Here is a 13,759-nt window from a genome sequence, read left to right as displayed (position 1 = left end):
TATCTCTGTATTCTGAACTCCCCTCCCCTTCTAAATCATAGTCTGCCCGTTAATTTCTTCCACCAAAATGCATGAACGTACACTTTCCAACATTGTCTTTTATTTGCCACTTCGTTGCCCATTCCCTTATACTATTTAAGTCTTTTTACAGGCTCTCTGCTTCCTCAACACTACTCGCTCCCCCACCCATATTTGTGTCATCGGGAAATCATTGACATCCCTTTATTCCCATTCTGTCTTTCCTGCCGATCCGTCAATGCTCCACACACGCTAGTATGTGCCCTGTACGTTTATGGGTTCATTTCTTCCTAAGCAGCCTCATGAGCGGCACTTTGCCAAAGGCCTTCAGACAATCGAAGCTCACGATGTTTACTGCATTTCCTTGGACTACCCTGCTTGTAGTTTCTTCAAAAAATTGCAGTAGGATATTCAGGCAGGATTTTCCGATCAGGAAACCATGCTGGCTTTTACCTGTAGCCATATAACCATATAATATTTATAGCACGGAAACAGGCCATCTGGGCCCTTCTAGTCCGTGCCGAAAGCTTACTCTCACCTCTTCCCACCGACTTGCACTCAGCCCATAATCCTCCATTCCTTTCCTGTCAATATACCTATCCATTTTTAATGACAATATCGAACCTGCCTCTACCAGTTCTACTGGAAGCACGATCCACACAGCAACCACTCTCTGATTAAATAACTTCCCCCTCCTGTTACCCCTACGCTTTTGCCCCTTGACTCTCAAATCATGTCCTCTTGTTTGAATCTTCCCTACTCTCAATAAAAAGCCTATCCACGTCAACTCTATCGTATCATTTGCCTCCAGGTATTCTGTAATATCATCTATAACAATGTCAGTCTAAAAGGCCTATGGTTTCCTTTTCTGCAGCGTCACCGTCGCTAAATAGCAGATTCACTTTTCCAGTCATTCGGGACAATTCCAGCATCTATAAAATTTTGAAAGATCATTGTCAATGCCTCTGTAAACTGTCCAGCTACTTCACTTCCGAACCCGAGGGTGCATTCCATCTGGTATAGAGATTTCTCCACCTCAGACCTTCCAGATCTTCCTGAACACCTTCTCATTCCTAATTTTCACTTCAGACATCACTTCCCTGACACTCTTCCATGTTCCAGGAAAGAAGCTATCGAACTGGAAATGAGTGCACGGGGAGATTTTCGAAGTCGTTGCCAGGAATTCAGGGACTGAGTTAGGGAAAAAGGATGGGTTGATTGCGACTTTATTCCTTGTAGCGCAGGGATGATCTTTAAGGGGTATATAAAGCTACGAGGGGCACAGACAGAGTGAATGGACGCAATTATTTCACCTGGACTTGGGCAAAACAGGACCTGAGCGCACAGCTGTAAGGAGACAGGGGAAAAAGATTCAACTGGTGAGCCGATTGACAACCGTTTGTTACCCAGATGGTGGTCAGTCTGTGGAACGAGCTGCCAGGGAATTGGTGGAGAAGAATGCCTCACACAATAGGGCCTTTGGGAGTAGGACATGAGAACCATCTGGACTGATGTCGTTGTTGCATTACTGACCTGCGTGTGTATTGGTGAGGCGTTCGCCTTTCCGAATGTTCAGCTCGGTGTAGGTGGAGGTCTGATGTTCTGCGAGAATGTTCAGCTCGGTGTAGGTGGAGGTCTGATGGTCTGCGACAGAGAGATAGACAAGGATGAGAGAGCGCGGTAGAAAATCGCAGACAGTGAGGTGCAGAGGGAAAGGAAGAGAGTACAGAAAAGGGGGAGAGAGGGTTGGCGGAATACGAGAGGGATGAAGGGAGAGAGGCAAGAGAGGGAAGCGAGACAGGCAGTTCAACGACAGAGAGGGTGAAATGGTATGGTTGAGAGAGGGGTGATCGAAGAGAGTCGATGGGATGGAAAATGCAAGAGAATGGGGAAACGAGAACAAGGAGAGATGGGGAGAGTGAGCCGATAAAGTGGGAGAAAAGAAGGATAAAGAAGCGAGTGAGGTAGTCAGCGGGGAGAATGGATTGAGAGGCAAGATAGAAGGGTGAGTGAGTAGAAAGTGTAGGGAGGATAAATGTGGGAGAGGGAGGGTGGAAGAGACAAACGGAATGAGAAAGTGCGGGGAAGAGTGCAGAAGGGAGAGCGAGAGTGAGAGACCGGGGGAGGGTGACAGAGGGGAGCGGATTGAGAAAGTGAGCAGTGAGAGAGGTAATAGATAATGAGGGAGAAGGAATAGAGAGATGCTGGGAGATAGTTAGAGAGCAGACGCCCTCTCACCCTCTCACACTGCTCCCTCCTAGTCATCACTCCTGCGAGTACCCTCGGACATATTCTCAAACAGCGAATCGTTAGTGTCAACTGTTAGTTTGCCCTGTGGTTTTATCGACAGGAATGGACAAATTACATGACCACAGTCAAGGCAACAACGATGAAACTGACCTCCATCTCTACGGACCTGGGGCACAGAGAGGGTCTAGGATTTAGGCTCCGCGTACGATACATCAGGTTCAGCTGGGAGCAAAACAGTCAGGTTCAAATTGGCTGAGGCTTTCTCATCATCGACCCTGCGCGCACACCGGGGATCACAAGACTGTTCCATCACACACTCCCGGCGTCAAGCACAGAGTGAATCTCCCGCTGCAGCGACTCACAGTCCTGGGCTCAAGCAGAGATTGATGTTCCCTCCCCACTGTGCCATCACAAACCACCGGGGTCAAATGCAGATGCAGTTTCCATCCACAGTGTCCATCACACGGTCTGGGAGGCAATCTCAGATTGAAACTCCCTCTCTCCGTCTTACTGCCCCACTCACCTCGGGAAGGAGCCCGTGAGCCAGTTATTCTGGGCTTCTTATTCATGTGGGTCTCGCTGTCGTCCATCCTGTCGAGGATTCTCTGCATCTCTGAGCTCAGGAAGGAGAAGCAACCATTGTTAGAGGAAGCCGGTTTTGACAAGGGAGTCAGACCGACGCCAACAAACACGAGCTGAACAGCTGATAAAGAGAGGATCGAGAGCAGGGGAGGGAGAGGTGAGGTGCCGCGGAGAGGGATTCAGAAAGAATGGACTTCAGTAAGGCCTTTGACAAGGACCCGCATGGGTGGTTAGCTAGGAAAATTCATTTGTTTGGATTAGACATTGGCTCAATCAAATAAAGTGGTAGTGGAGGATTGCTTCTCCGAGTGGAGGCCATTGGCTAGTGGTGTGCCATAGGTATCAGTGCTGGTTCCATTGTTATTGTTCGCCTATATCAGTGGTCTGGATGATAATGAGGTAAAATGGATCAGCATATTTGTTGATGATCCGACGATTGGAGGAGTAGAGAACAGAGAGGAAGTTTTTCTAAGCTTGCAGAGCAATTTGGATCAGCTGGGAAATTGGGCTGAAATATGACAGATGGAGTTTAACGCAGACAAGTGTGAGGTATTGTAATTTGGAATGATAAACCAAGGTAGAAGATACAGGATATATGGTAGGGCACTGAGGACTGCAGTAGAACAATGGGATCTGGGAATAAAGATACAAAATTCCTTAAAGTGGCGTCACAGGTAGATCAGGCAGTAAAGAGAGCTTTTGGTTTATTGGCCTTTGTAAATCAAAGTATTGAGTATAAACGTTGGAATGTTATGATGAGGTTGTATAAGGCTTTGGTGAGGCGAATTTGGAGTATTGCGTGCAGTTTCTGTCACCAAATTACAAGAAGGATGTTAATAAGGTTGAAAGAGTGCAGAGGTTTACAAGGATGTTGCCGACATGAGTATCTGAGTTACAGAGAGAGGTTCCATAGGTTAGGGCTTTATTCCCCGGAACGTAGAAGAATTTGGGGAGATTTGATAGTGCTATATAATATTTTAATGAAGATAGATAGAGGAAATGCGAGCAGGCTTTTTCCACTGTGACTGCGGGAGAAAATGAAAAGAGGACATATGTAAAGGGTTAAGGGGAAAAAGTTTAAAGGGAATATTAGGGGGTATTCTTCATACAGAGAATGGTGGGAGTGTGGAATGAGCTGCCCGATGAAGTGGTGAATGCGGGCTCACTTTTAACACTTAAGAACATCTTGAACAGGTACATGGATGAGAGGGGTATGGAGGGATATGATGCAGGTGCAGGGCACTGGGACTAGGCAGATAAATGGTATGGGGCTGCCAAGAAGGGCCAAAAGACCTGTTACTGTGCTGCAATGTTCTGTGGTTCTATGGTTCTAAATTAATTGAGGGGAAGCTCAAGCAGTTCGTTGCTTAACAGTCAGAGGGATAAAGAGACGCTGACTAGACAGAGAGTGCAGAGCAGACTTGTAACCTTTCCCTGAGGAATATATATACCACATGGATACTGTCTGTGTGGACGAACGACCAGGGGTGAGCCACGGTGGCAGGGTCTCCAGCACTCAGTCTGACCCTGTGGTGCAGAAGGATGGGACGGAGAGGAGGAGAGCTGTCGTCATTGGAGACTCTATAGTCAGGGGAGCAGACAAGAGATTTTGTGGACGTGAGAAGGACACCCGCATGGTTGGTTGCCTCTCGGGTTCCAGGCTCCGGGATGAATCCGACCGGGTGCATGACATCCTGATACGAGAGATAAAGCAACCAGAAGTCGTGATACATGTGGTACCAACGACACAGGCAGGAAGAGGGATGAGGTGCTGAAGTGCGAGTTTCAGGAACTAGGCTGAAGATCAACAGTGGCTTTCTCCGGATTGTGGCCCATGCTACGTGATAGTGATGGTAAAAAATTGGAGGAGATGGCAGTTGAATGCGTAGCTGAGGAGTTGGTGCAAGGGACAAGGGAGCCGGAGCGATAGAGCAGTGGAAGAAGTGCATGGAGTAAAGCCAGATCTAACATATCGAGAGTATTTGAGGAAAGAGTAGCAGAATAAATGGTGTAAAGGTAGTAAGGTAGAAGGACTAAAGTGCCTGTACATCAATGCAAGAAGCATCAGGAACAAAGGTGATGAACTGAGAGCTTGGATACATACATGGAATTATGTGTAGAGGCCATTACGGAGACTTGGCTTGGACCAGGGTAGGAATGGATTCTCAATATTCCTGGATTTCAGTGCTTTAAAAAGATAGGGAAGGAAGGGGAGGAGGGATAGCATTACTAGTCAGGGATACAATTACAGCTACAAAAGGGTGGGTATCGTCGCAGGATCCTCTTTTGATTCAGTATGCGTGGAAGTCAGGAACAGGAAGGGAGCAGTTACTCTTTTGGGAGTATTCTGTCGGCACTTTGTTAAGCAGTAGAGATACCGTGGAGTAGACTGGAATGCAGATTTTGGAAAGATGCAAAAAAGCAGGTTTTTATCTTGGGTGACTTTAACTTCCCTAATATTGATTGGCAGATGAATAGATTCAATGGATTAGGCGGGCCAAAGTTTTTTACATGTGTCCAGGAAGGATTCCTGTCACAGTATGTTGACAGGCCGACTAGGGGGGAATGCCATACTAGGTCTAGTATTACGTTAGGAATCTGGTCAGGTCATCTGGAGGACAGTGATCACCGCTCCCTGGCATTTAGCAATGTCATGGAAAATGATAGAATCAAAGAGGACAGGAACATTTTTTAATTGAGGAAGGGCGAATTAAAAGGTTATGAGGTTGGAACTTGCGGGTGTGAATTGAGATGATGTTTTTGCAGGGAAATGTGCTATGCACATGTGGTCGATGTTTACTGATCTCTTGCAGGATGTTAGGGATAAATTTGTCCTGGTGAGGAAGATAAAGTATGGTAGGGTGAAGGGACGATTATTCACTTTCGAGGTCGAAAATCTTGTCAGGTGGAAGAAGCATACATGATGTTTAGGAATCACGGATCAGATGGGTCTATTGTGGAATATACGATAGGAGGAAAAGAGCTGAAGAAGGTGCTGAGTAGGCCATGAAGGGACATGAGAAAGCCTTGGCGAGTAGGGCAAAGAAAAACCCCAAGGCATTTCTCAATTATGTGAAGAACAAAAGGATGGCTGTAGTGAAGGTAGGACCGATTAGAGATAAAAGAGGGAAGGTGTGACTGGACGCTGTGGAAGTGAGCAAGGTCCTCAATTAATACTGTTCTTCGGTATTGACCAATGAGAGGGCACTTGATTTGCGGTAAGGACAATATGTGAGGTTGATGTTCTGGAGCAGGTTGATAATAAGGGTGAGGAGGTGTTGGAGTTGTTAAAGTTCATTAGGACCGATAGGTCCCCAGAGCCTGACAGAATATTCCCCAGGGTGCACCGCGAGACGAGAGAAGAGATTGTTGAGCGTCTGTCTAGGATCATTCAGTCCCCGTAGTGCTTGGGAATGGTACCGGAGGATGGGAGGGAGTTGAATGCTGTCCTCTTGTTCAAAAATTTAGCAGGGATAGTCCAGGTAATTATAGACCAGTGAGCACCACATCTGTGGTGGGAAAGCTGTTGCAAAAAATTCTTAGAGATTGGATCTATGGACATTTAGAAAGCATTGGTCTGATCAGGAACAGTGAGCATGGCTTTGCGGAGGGCAGATCGTGCCAAACAAGCCTGATAGAAGTCTTTGAGGAGACGACGAGGTATATAGACGAGGGTTGTGCAGTGGATGTAATCTACATGGATTTTGGTGAAACATTTGACAATCCGCACAGTCGGTTTATTCAGAAAGTCAGATGACATTGGACCGGGGAAGTTCGGTCAGTTGAAATTAGAATTGGGAGGACTGTAAGGAGCAGAGGGTGTGGTAGAGAGAGTACATTTGGATTAGATGGCTGTGACTAGTGGTGTCCCATAAGGATTGGTTCAGGGACCTCTATTACTAGTGATTTTTATTAACGGCCTGGATGTGGGAGATTCGACATGATAGGCTGTAATAGCGGGTCTGTGTCAAAATATGATCGAAAAGTTGAAGGGCCGAAGGAATTATAGATGGGGAGCAGCGAGAAAGGGATCGATTTCCCCCTCCCCCCACTACTTTCAAAACCCTTACTTTCTTTCCTTTCAGTTAGTCTCGGCCCGAAACGTCGACAGCGCTTCTCCTGAAAGATGCAGACAGGCCTGATGTGCTCCACCAGCATAGTGTGTGTGTTTTTTGAATTTCCAGCATCTGCAGATTTCCTCGTGTTTGCTCTTTAAATTCACTACTGCGAAGCCTCTGCCGGTGATGCTCACACTGAAGAAGTTTAAATCTTCTCTTCGACGGGAGTTCAATTGGACCCTCTCTTGCTGCTCCTTATCTATAATTCCTTCGGCCCTTCAACCTTTCAACTATTTTGACACAGACCCGCTATTACAGTCTATCATTTTCGCATTTCCACTTCCCCCCACTACTTTCAAATCTTTAGTAACTTTCCTTTCAGTTAGTCCTGACGAAGGGACGCGGCCCGGAACGTCAATAGTGCTTCTCCTTATAGATGCTGCCTGGCCTGCTGTGTTCCACCAGCGTTTTGAGTAGTTTGTTATCATGGATGAGTTTAACTTCCCTAATTTTGATTAGCACCTGATTCGTTCCAATGGTGTAGAAAGGGCAGAGTTATTAAAGTGCGTCCAGGTCGGATTTCTGTCACAATATGTTGACAGGCCGACTGGGGGATGCCATACTAGATCTAGTATTCGATAACGAACCGGGTCAGGGCACAGATCTCTCAGTGGGTGAGCATTTGGGGACAGTGACCACCGCTCGTGGCCTTTAAAATTATTATGGGAAAGCATAGAATCTGAGAGGACAGGAACAATTTTAATTGGGGAAGGGGAGATTATGAATTGCGGGTGAATTGGGATGATTTTCTTTTTACAGGAAAATGTACTATGGACATGTGGTCGATGTTTAGTGATCTCTTGCAGGAAGGTAGGGTTAAATATGTCCCGGTGAGGAAGATAAAGAATGGAAGGGTGAAGGAACCATGGGTGACGAGAGAAGTGGAAAATCTAGTCGGGTGGAAGAAGACAGCATACATGATGTCTATGAAGCAAGGATCAGATGGGTCTATTGAGGAATATAGGGTATCAAGAAAGAAGCTAAAGCGGCTGAGGAGAGCAAGAAGGAGGATTGAGAAGGTCATGGCGAGCAGGGTAAAGGAAATCCACAAGACATTCTACAATTATGTGAAGAACAAAAGGATGACAGAAGTTAAAGTATGGCCGATTAGAGATTAACGTAGGATAATGTGTCTGAAGGCTGTGGAAGTGCGCGAGGTCCTTAATGAATAGTTCTCTACGGTATTCACCAAAGAGAGGGGACTTTATGACGGTGTGGTCAATATGAGTGAGGTTGATGTTCTGGAGCCTGTTTATATTCAGGGAGAAGATGTGTTGGAGTTGTCAAAATACATTAGGGCTGATAAGACCCCGGGGCCTGACGGAATATTCCCCAGGCTGCTCCACTAGGCGAGGGAGGAGATTTCTGAGCCTCTGGATAGGATCTTGATGTCCTCGTTCTCCACGGGAATGAAACCGGAGGATTGGAGGGAGACGAATGTTGTCCCTTTGTTCAAGAAAGGTAGTAAGGATAGTCCGGGTAATTATAGACGAGTGAGCCTTACGTCTGTGGTGGGAAAGCTGTTGGAAAATATTCTTAGAGATACAATCTATGGGAACTTAGGGAATCATGGTTTGACCAGAAACAGTTTGACCTGACAGAGATTTTTTTTGAGGAAGTGAACAGGCACATAGATGAGGGTAGTTCAGCGGATGTGACCTACATGAATTTTAGTTAGGCATTTGACAAGGTTCCGCACGGTAGGCATATTCAAAAATTCAGAAGGGATGGGATCCAGGGAGGTTAGACCAGGTGGATTCAGAATTGGCTTGCCTGCAGAAAGCAGAGGGTCGTGGTGGAGGGAGTACATTCAGATTGGAGGATTGTGAGTAGTGGTGTCCCTCAAGGACCAGTTCTGTGACCTCGGCCTTTTGTTTTATTCTTGAACGACCTAGATGGGGGGGGGGGTAGAATTGTGGGTTGGCAAGTTTACAGACGACACAAAGTTTGGTGGTGTTGTGAATAATGTTGAGGATTGTCGAAGATTGCAGAGAGACATTGATAGGACGCAGAATTGGGCTGAGAAGTGGCAGATGGAGTTCAACCCGGAGAAGTGTGAGGTGGTACACTTTGGAAGGACAAACTCCAAGGCAGAGTACAAAGTAAATGGCAGGATACTTGGGAGTGTTTATTTGCAGGTTACGAAGTGTCTCGGCCCGAAATGTTGACTACTCGTTTCAACTGATGATGCTTGACCTGCTGATTACATTCAGCTTGTTTGCACTTACGAAGTGAATGTGGCTTTCAAAGAAGTGATGTGTGAGTGTGAGTGTGTGTGTGTGTGTGTGTGTGTGTGTGTGTGTGTGTGTGTGTGTGTGTGTGTGTGTGTGTGTGTGTGTGTGTGTGTGGTGTGAGAGTGTGTGTGCGCGCTGCGGGAAGAGCAAGGAAGGGGAGGAGAGAGGGGGCGAGAGAAAGAGTGTTAAGATTGCAGATACAGACGCAAGTTGTGTGGACCCACACGACCGGACTGTGCATACAGAGCTGTGAACAAACTCAGATCATGATGATAGATATCCAGTGGAACGGGCGAGGTGGAATGCTGGACGTCATTTCTCCCTCATATTTCCCAGAATTGCCGGTAATAGAGAGGGGGCGGGGAGTAGGGAGCTGTAGGGCCGACGTTGATGGATGCGTTTAGCGGATGGAGTCCATCACGCAGACGGAGAGCAGGAGGGGAGGAAACTTAAAGGAGGTGAGAGGGGTTAGAGCGAGTGTGTGAAATCGAGGCGACAGAGAAAAAATGAAGAAAGTCAGCGTAGAAAGGGACAGAAGCAGAGTGTGAGAGTGTGCGAGAGGCATAGAGAGTTGGGGGTAGACAGAGTGTGCGTATGTGGGGGTCGAGTGAGCGAGAAAGAAAAAGAGAGACAGAACAATAACCACTGCATCGCCCGAACAAACACGATGAGGCTAAGACACAGAGAGAATCTCCTTCCATACCGTCCCATCACACAGTACAGGGGTCAGACACAGAGAAAATCTCTCTCCGCACTGTCTCATCACACACTCCCTGCGTCAGACACAGGGTGAATCTCCCTCCACACCATCCTAACATGCAGTCCCGTTGTCAGAGACAGGGTGAATCATCCTCCACACAGTCCGATCACACACTCTCAGGGTCCGACACAGAGTGATTCCTCCCTCCTGGTGTCAGCCAAAGAGAGAAGTTTTCTCCAAACCGTCCTGCCACACAGTTCCAGAGTCAGATAACCAGCGTAGCTCATTAGATATTATCCCAACACACTCGTGGGGTTAGGAATGTAAAGTAACTCGTTCACCATCGCATCACACTCACCTGTGGACTGAAAAATGCACAACCTTCTCCCTCCTCTGTTCTTCCCACTCACTAACACCCAACTTTGTGGCATTCCCGCAGTCTCGAAGTGAATGTGCCTCTCTGAGATGTTCTGTGTGTGTGTGTGCTGTGTGCGAGAAGAGCAAGGAAGGGGAGGAGAGAAGAGGCCAGAGAAAGGGTGTTCAGATTTAGATACTGATGCAAGTGGTGTGGAAACACACGACCGGCCTGTGCTCAGATCCTGGTGGTAGATATCCAGTGGAAGGGGCGAGGTGTAATACTAGACCTAATCACTCCCTGAATGATCCCACGATTGCCTGTGACACAGTGAAGGAGGAAAGAGGGAGCGGGGGCGACGTAAATATGGAAGTTTAGCAGAGGGAGTTCATCTAGCAGAAGGATATGGGCATAGGGAAAGTACAGTATGTGCGGAGGGTAGAAGGTGTGTGAAATAGCGGCGGCAGAGCCAATGAATACAGGTACCCGTAGAAAGAAAGAGAGGGAAAGGGTGGGAGATAAATAGAGAGTTTGGGGTAGTCAGAGTGTGTCTGTGGGGGCGAGAAGTCAACAAGAGAGAGACAGACAGAACAATAACCCCTGGATATTCCAGAAAACACCCTCCACACTGTCCCATCACACAATGCAGGGGTCAGACACAGAGTGAATCTCCCTCCACACCGTCCCATCACACAATGCAGGGGTCAGACACAGAGTGAATCTCCCTCCACACCGTCCCATCACACAATGCAGGGGTCAGATACAGAGTGAATCTCCCTCCACACCATCCCAAAGCACACTCCCGGGGTCAGACACAGAGTGAATCTCCCTCCACACCATCCGCAAAACACACTCCAGGGGTCAGACACCGAGTGAATCTCCCTCCACACCGTCCCATCACACAATGCAGGGGTCAGACTCAGAGTGAATCTCCCTCCACACCGTCCCATCACACACTCCCGGGGTCAGACACAGAGTGAATCTCCCTCCACACCTCCCATCTCACACTCCCGGGGTCAGACATAGAGTGAATGTCCCTCCACACAATCCCATAACACATTCCTTGTGTCAGAAACGCACTGAATTTCCCTCCACACCGTCTTATCACAAAAATTCCAGTGTCACCTGAAGAGTGAAGCCTCATCCAAACCTTCCCAACACACAATTCCAGGATCAGATAACCATTGATGGCGTGGGAAAGTACATGATCCGAGAGGGTGTTGGGAGGCTGGGTGAGATAGTGGCATCAGAGTAAAAAAAGAAGCGAGTCCGCGTAGAAAGGGAGAGAGGAAGCGTCTACGAGACACGTGGACAGCTGGGGGTAGAAAGAAAATGAGTGGCTGGAAAGAGCGAAAGAGAAGAGAGAGAGAGAGAGAGAGAGAGAGAGAGAGAGAGAGAGAGAGAGAGAGAGAGAGAGAGAAGAGAGAGAGAGAGAGAGAGAGAGAGAGAGAGAGAGAGAGAGAGAGAGAGAGAGAGAGAGAGAGAGAGCTATAATCCTGGACCATCCAACGAACACTAGAAGGGTCAGACACAGAGTGATTATTCCTCTACACCGTCCCATCACACTCTCCCGGGGTCAGACACAGAGTGATTATTCCTCTACACCGTCCCATCACACACTCCCGGGGTCAGACACAGAGTGATTATTCCTCTACACCGTCCCATCACACTCTCCCGGGGTCAGACACAGAGTGATTATTCCTCTACACCGTCCCATCACACACTCCCGGGGTCAGACACAGAGTCATTATTCCTCTACACCGTCCCATCACACTCTCCCCGGGGTCAGACACAGAGTGATTATTCCTCTACCACCGTCCCATCACACACTCCCGGGGTCAGACACAGAGTGAAACCCCATCCACACAGTCCCATCACACACTCCTGGAGTCAGATGCTGTGTGAAACTCGCTCTACACAGTCTTATTACACACTCCAAGAGTAGACAGACACAGAGTAAATCACCCTCCGCCCCGTCCCATCACGCACTTGCGGGGTCAGACGCAGAGTGGATCTCCCTCCACACCGTCCTATCACACACTCCCGGGGTCAGACACAGAGTGAATCTCCCTCCGCACTGTCCCATCACACACTTGTGGGGTCAGCCACAGAGTGAATCTCCCTCCACACCGTCCTATCGCACACTCCCGTGGTCAGACACACAGGGTATCACCCTCCGCACCGTCCCATCACGCACTTGCGGGGTCAGGCACAGAGTGAATCTCCCTCCACACCGATCCATCACACACTTCCGGGGTCAGATACCGGTTATTTTTATTGTTAAGGTTATATCTCTCTCTCTCTCCCCCTCTCTCTCTCTCTCTCTCTCTCTCTCTCTCTCTCTCTCTCTCTCTCTCTCTCTCTCTCTCTCTCTCTCTCTCTCTCTCTCTCTCTCTCTCTCTCTCTCTCTCTCTCTTTCTCGCTCTCGTTCTCTGTCTCTCTCTCTGTCTCTCTCTCTCTCTCTCTCTCTCTCTCTCTGTCCCTCTCTCTCTCTCTCTCTCTCCCTCTCTCTCTCTCTATCTCTATCACCCCCCCCCCCTGTCAGCATTAGGAGCGGGTGATGGGGGATTTTACCTCAGTTGGCAGAATAATTCGCTTTCCGGGATAGAGAAGTTCTTTTTGAACGTCTAAGCATTCTTGAGGCAGGTGGTCTGCGGGAGTTCCAGAGGGGAAGTCACGGTTATCCTGGATTCAACGTTGGCATGCAACTCATTGACATTTATTCGATATTGTCACCGGTTCCTGTTCATCTCCTGATATTATTCCCAAGAGTCTGCTAGTCTCGATCGGAAGTGATCGGAGAGAGACCAATCTCTGTCAAGAAGAAAAGAAAAGCTTAGGACTGGTTCCGAGAGTTAGATAATGTTATAGATTTCGAAGACTAGAAGGCTAACAGGAAGGATCTAACGAGTGAACCGGATGAAATAGCAGAGGTATTTAATAAATACTTTGCTTCTGTATTTACTACGGAAAAGGTTTACTATGAAAAGGATCTTGGTGATAGTCGTGATTACTTGCAGCAGACTGAAAAGTTTCAGCATGTAAATATTAAGAGAGGTTCCGGCGGATTAGAGGGTTGCTGATGTTATTCCTTTATTCAAGAAAGGTAGTAGAGATTGACCGAAAATTTATAAAATTTATAAACCAGTGCGTCTTACCTCTCTTGTGGGTAGGTTGATAGAGAAGATCCTGAGAGGCAAGATTTATGGAAATTTTGAGAGTTATGATATGCTTAGGAACAGTCAGAATGGCTTTGTCAAGGGCAGCTAGTGCCGTACGAGCCTGATTGAATTTTTTGAGGATGTGGCTAAACACGTTGATGGAGGAAGAACAGTAGACGTGCTGTATAAGGATTTCGGCAAGGGATTTGATAAAGTACTCCATGCATGGCTTATTGAGAAACTAAGGAGGCATGTGATACAGGGGAACATTGTAGATCCAGACCTGGCTTGCCCACAGAATGCAAAGAGTGGTTGTGGACGGCTCCTATTCTGCAAGGAGG

General features: G+C 47.6%; 1 protein-coding gene across 3 annotated transcripts in view; it reads right to left on the bottom strand.

Moving 5' to 3' along the window:
* The window catches only part of LOC132386130 (oxidized low-density lipoprotein receptor 1-like), a 65,470-nt gene extending 51,717 nt beyond the window's left edge, over positions 1-13,753 (bottom strand). The window contains exons 1-3 of one of the 3 annotated variants that reach the window (XM_059958425.1): positions 12,832-13,753; positions 2,792-2,886; positions 1,552-1,662 (exon numbers count right to left, since the gene is read on the bottom strand). In XM_059958425.1, the coding sequence (XP_059814408.1) occupies positions 1,552-1,662; positions 2,792-2,879 (199 nt within the window). In that variant the 5' untranslated portion in view covers positions 2,880-2,886; positions 12,832-13,753. The remainder of the gene's footprint in view (positions 1-1,551; positions 1,663-2,791; positions 2,887-12,831) is intronic. The other 2 variants (XM_059958424.1, XM_059958426.1) reach the window with 2 other exon arrangements.
* Between the last annotated feature and the right edge of the window lie 6 nt (positions 13,754-13,759).

Source organism: Hypanus sabinus, unplaced genomic scaffold, assembly GCF_030144855.1.
Source record: "Hypanus sabinus isolate sHypSab1 unplaced genomic scaffold, sHypSab1.hap1 scaffold_1018, whole genome shotgun sequence".
Classification (NCBI taxonomy): domain Eukaryota; kingdom Metazoa; phylum Chordata; class Chondrichthyes; order Myliobatiformes; family Dasyatidae; genus Hypanus; species Hypanus sabinus.
Note: the sequence above shows the minus strand (reverse complement) of the source record. Positions and strands in the feature narration are given on the sequence as shown.